The following is a 4,294-nucleotide window of genomic DNA, read 5'->3' as shown; positions in this document are numbered from 1 at the left end:
TGTGTCAATTGAGAACCGTTGACTAAATCAGTGGTTCTCAATTTTCTCGTCAGGGATCCCCAGCTTTTGCAGGGCTAGCACACCTGATTCAACTTGTCAATTAACACAATAATAACGCATAAGGAATTTTAACAATATCATATGGCTAACCAGAATAAGAAACCCTGTATGCTTCTTCAAAAGGATCTACAAAGAACATTTGAGATTGAGGAAGGTTCTTTATGGAACCTTTCTCCATAAAGGTTCCATAAAGAACCATAAAAGGTTTCTATATAGCCCCAAAAAGGGTTGTAACCATAGTGGAACCCATTTTTGGTGCTATATAGAACCTTTTATGAATGGTTTTTATAAAACCTTAGGAAAGGATACTTTATAGCACCATACAGGTACCATTTAGAACCTTATGCGTGTGGTTCTTTATAGAACTTTCAAAGAAAGGTTCTATACAGGCCCAAAAAGGGACCCGCTATGGTTAAAAGCCAAATAACCCTTATTTGGCGCTATATAGAACCATTTGTTTTTAGTGTGTAGAGTAGCAAGTACAACATAATCACTTACTTTATATGGTCCTCTGTAGCTCAATTGGTAAAGCATGGCGCTTGTAACGCCAGGGTAGTGGGTTCGATCCCCATTACCGCCCATACGTAAAAATGTATGTAAGTCACTTTGGATGAAAGCGTCTGCTAAATGGCATATTATTATTATTTATTTGGAGTGTTTCAATTATAATTAGAGTGTTAGTTTGTATTTTAAGCATTTGGTCAAGCTTCAGGTTGGTGAGTGCTTCATACTGCAACATGGAGGAAATCATTTTTGTTTTGTTTTTGCTCAATCTGATAGGGTGGTTTCCCAGTGGGTGGGCCTGTGCCTGCTACAGGGCGGCAGGTAGCTTAGTGGGTAAGAGCGTTGTGCCAGTAACCCAAAGGTCTCTGGTTCTAATCCCCGAGCCAACTAGGTGAAAAATCTGTCGATGTGCCCTTGACCAAGGCACTTATTCCTAATTGCTCATGTAAGTCGCTCCGGATAAGAGTAAATGTACCAAGCCTGCCTACGTCCCTGATTTCAATACAGATAGAAGAGAACAACCAATGTGACAAGCAACAATGTCTTTGTCCAAAGCCCTTGTGCTGTTTTCTGTCTCCTAATCCAGATGTCAGTGAGAGAAATATGTTTTGAGGTGCAGAGTGCAAGGTTGCATGTGTTTTTCGGACTGTAAAAGTATTCAGTTCACATGACTGTTTGAAATGTACAGTATGCTAGTAATGACAGGACACCCACCACTTATTTCTAGTTATCTATTTTAAAACCCAACTGTCATCCACACAAACCACAAATCTAGCAACCATCATTTCAATATCAGATTGTCTTTATTAAATAATATTTATTCAAATAGGCATATTATAAATCGTTTTCCACAATGTAGTCCACTGGATTGATAATTACAAAAATATTCAGACAGTCTATGTAATTCAAGGTTTTGAGGTCTTCACTGTTATGGACTCTTCCATGTTGCTCTTGGTGATGGGTACGTCCAGGGAGGTTCTGAAGCAGAGGGGGACCTCCTGCTCCTCTGTAGGGGCTTCCAGCTGGGAGGCAGCTGTGGGGGCTTCGATCCTCAGCTGTCCATCTTCTCCTAGAGAGCAGGTCAAGGCTGTCAGGTCAAGGTGGGCAGGCAGGTCAATCTTCTGGACAAAGCCTTTCTGTTGGGACGAGGAGGAGGAGAAGGAGCAGGAAGAGGTGGCAGAGGAGGTGGATTTAGCCTCTTCTGCTTTGGCCTGTTTCATGGCCACCACGGCTAGCCTCCGTCCGTCCAGCTTGACTGTGATGTCTTCTGGGTTGAAGCCCTGGGCGTTTAGGCTCAGGGCCAGGGGGCTGTGGCTCCGGCCTGTCTCAGCCACCTCCGTGCTGAGGCCCTGGCTCTGTGCTGCTGCTGGAACTCCTGTGATCCTCCTTTCCAGGAATGGGGAGCCCATTCGGAGGTGGGCCCTCTCGTGCAGCTGGTGCATACTGGGGAACCCATCGTGGAGCTCCTTGAGGAGATCACTGGCCAGGTTTGACCTCCTCTGAAAGAAGTCCTCCTGGATGCCGGAGAGGGCCTGGTGGTGCATGGGGGGGAAGACCATCCTCTCCTGACTGAAGAAAGGGTCGTTTCCAAAGATGCTCTTGATTGCTGGGGCGGCGGACTGAGTCATGTTGTTATTTTTTCTGTTTTCCTTTCCGGTCTGCTTAGAAGAAGAGTGTGAGTTCCTTGGATCTCTTGCTGTGAGGATCTCTTGGTTGGTGAGCTACTTCCTCAAGTGTTTTTGAACTTGTGGCAGCACCTCTCAGGCTTATATACTCCCTCTCTCCCTATAACCCTCCCCCTTGTTTCCCTATTTACAACACATGAGCTCAGTAAAGAAGGACGGGGGAAGGCGGCAGTAAGTGGTACGGGGCAAGAATGCCCTGCGACGAGTCAGTGGGCTAAACTGAGCTTATGGCCACAAGCTGTTTACGGTTTTACGGGCAGACACTTCTATTTCCCCCCTATGTGTTTGTCATTGGTTCATTGGTCACAGCGCCGGGTTGGTCGTACCACAGCTAAGGGTCACCTTACCACCCTCCACCCTCTATCCTGAGTCACGGCTGTTGGATGAGATCAACGGGCTAATATTGTCCCTGGTGTGTCATACATGTGTTTGGAGCCCCACCCCTGTCTATTTGGGGGTCCTGGCTAGGCTGGGGTGACATACTGGAAGTGAAGGCTACAGATGGCTAGACACCCCCGTGGTTAGCTGATGTGATCCCACAACTAGCCAAGTGTTGTGGCTATGTGGGACACATGTACTTGGGGGCTATCCTCATAGTTCAGGATGGGTTCAATGAGGTAATGCACCAGGTATGTCTGTAAGCAGAGAAGAGACATGCATGATGCATCGCTGACTAACAGAAGTCTAAGGAAGTTAGTCAGTTTGAATATTGTTGGCACATTAGCACAGACTGAGATCTATTTTAGACAACTGCCTGATATTATAAATGCTGACCCCATGAGGAAAAGTAAATTGATGAAATGTTATTACCATTCACAGTCTGAAACAGGCTATACTCTAAAACCTATAATTAGGCTATTATTTATTTGTACACTGCAAATATCACCCTCTAATGTTGCTACCATTCACAGTCACAAAAACACCCTAATTAGCTCTAATTACAGATATTTAAGGATCACAGATAGTGATTCTATACTAAGTGAAACAGCTTCATACAAATTCACCTCAACCCTCAGCTCAACTTCTGTGAGAGCCAGAAATCTTGCTTGTTTGTAGGTGACCAAATACTTATTTTCCACCATAATTTGCAAATAAATTCATAAAAAATCCTACAATGTGATTTTCTGGAATTTTTTTCTCATTTTGTCTGTCATAGTTGACGTGTACCTATGATGAAAATTACAGGCCTCTCTCATCTTTTTAAGTGGGAGAACTTGCACAATTGGTACTTTTCCCCCCCACTGTATGTAACCTATTGGGCCAAAGAGCACGGACGATGTGTTACAGCATCAGACATGACTAATACAGGACTGATTGAATCTTTGATAACGAAAACAGCCTCTCTCATCTTTAAGTGGGAGAACTTGCACAATTGGTGGCTGACTAAATACTTTTTTCCCCCACTGTATGTCAGGAGATTCATGGGGCCTAGAGACACTCAGTTATAGTTATAAAGAGGGAGGAGAGGAGAGAGTATTTATAGCTGAGGAACTCAGCAAGAGTCATATTACAACCCCTTAAACTTCTAGCATTGAGACTGTAAGTTAAAGACCCACAACTGCTGCCCGGGATATTGATTGGATGCTGATTGGATGCTGGTCTATCAATGATCTTAGTTAAAATAGGTCAAATTGAAGCTTTCCTCAATTCAGCAATGTCACTTAAGTGATTTCTTCAAGGAGACTGCCTTAGTCTTACCGTAGTTATTGAATATAGAAGTGCTGCTCAATACAGTGTTATTAACTCCTGGTTCTGGAGGGCCACAGTGTGCGCAGGCTTTTGTCTCAGCCCAGCACTACCTGATTCAGCTAAACAAGGTCTTGGTGATAAGTTGATAAGGTGCTGTTACGCTAAGCCATAAAAAGACACTTGGTGCTGTTTGGTTGGCAGTAAAGACCCCACATACCAATGCCCCACTTTATCTATGCTAACTTTATCCACTGGGTGATGACGAAGCCTCAGAGTTGGGGCTTAAAATATACACTGAGTGTACAAAACATTAGGACATAGACTGACCAGGTCCATCCAGGTGAAAGCTATGATCC

At 44.2% G+C, this 4,294-nt stretch overlaps 1 protein-coding gene across 1 annotated transcript; it reads right to left on the bottom strand.

The window, feature by feature from the left end:
• Positions 1–1,348: 1,348 nt before the first annotated feature.
• Positions 1,349–2,326, bottom strand: LOC121570561 (heat shock protein Hsp-16.1/Hsp-16.11). The gene has a single exon (XM_041882035.2). It carries the CDS (start codon positions 2,190–2,192, stop codon positions 1,470–1,472), a length of 723 nt encoding a protein of 240 aa, XP_041737969.1. The 5' UTR covers positions 2,193–2,326; the 3' UTR covers positions 1,349–1,469.
• Positions 2,327–4,294: the final 1,968 nt, after the last annotated feature.

This window comes from Coregonus clupeaformis, unplaced genomic scaffold (genome assembly GCF_020615455.1).
Source record: "Coregonus clupeaformis isolate EN_2021a unplaced genomic scaffold, ASM2061545v1 scaf0027, whole genome shotgun sequence".
NCBI lineage: Eukaryota > Metazoa > Chordata > Actinopteri > Salmoniformes > Salmonidae > Coregonus > Coregonus clupeaformis.
The sequence above is the reverse complement of the archived record's forward strand: the minus strand, read 5'-3'. Positions and strand labels throughout refer to the sequence as shown.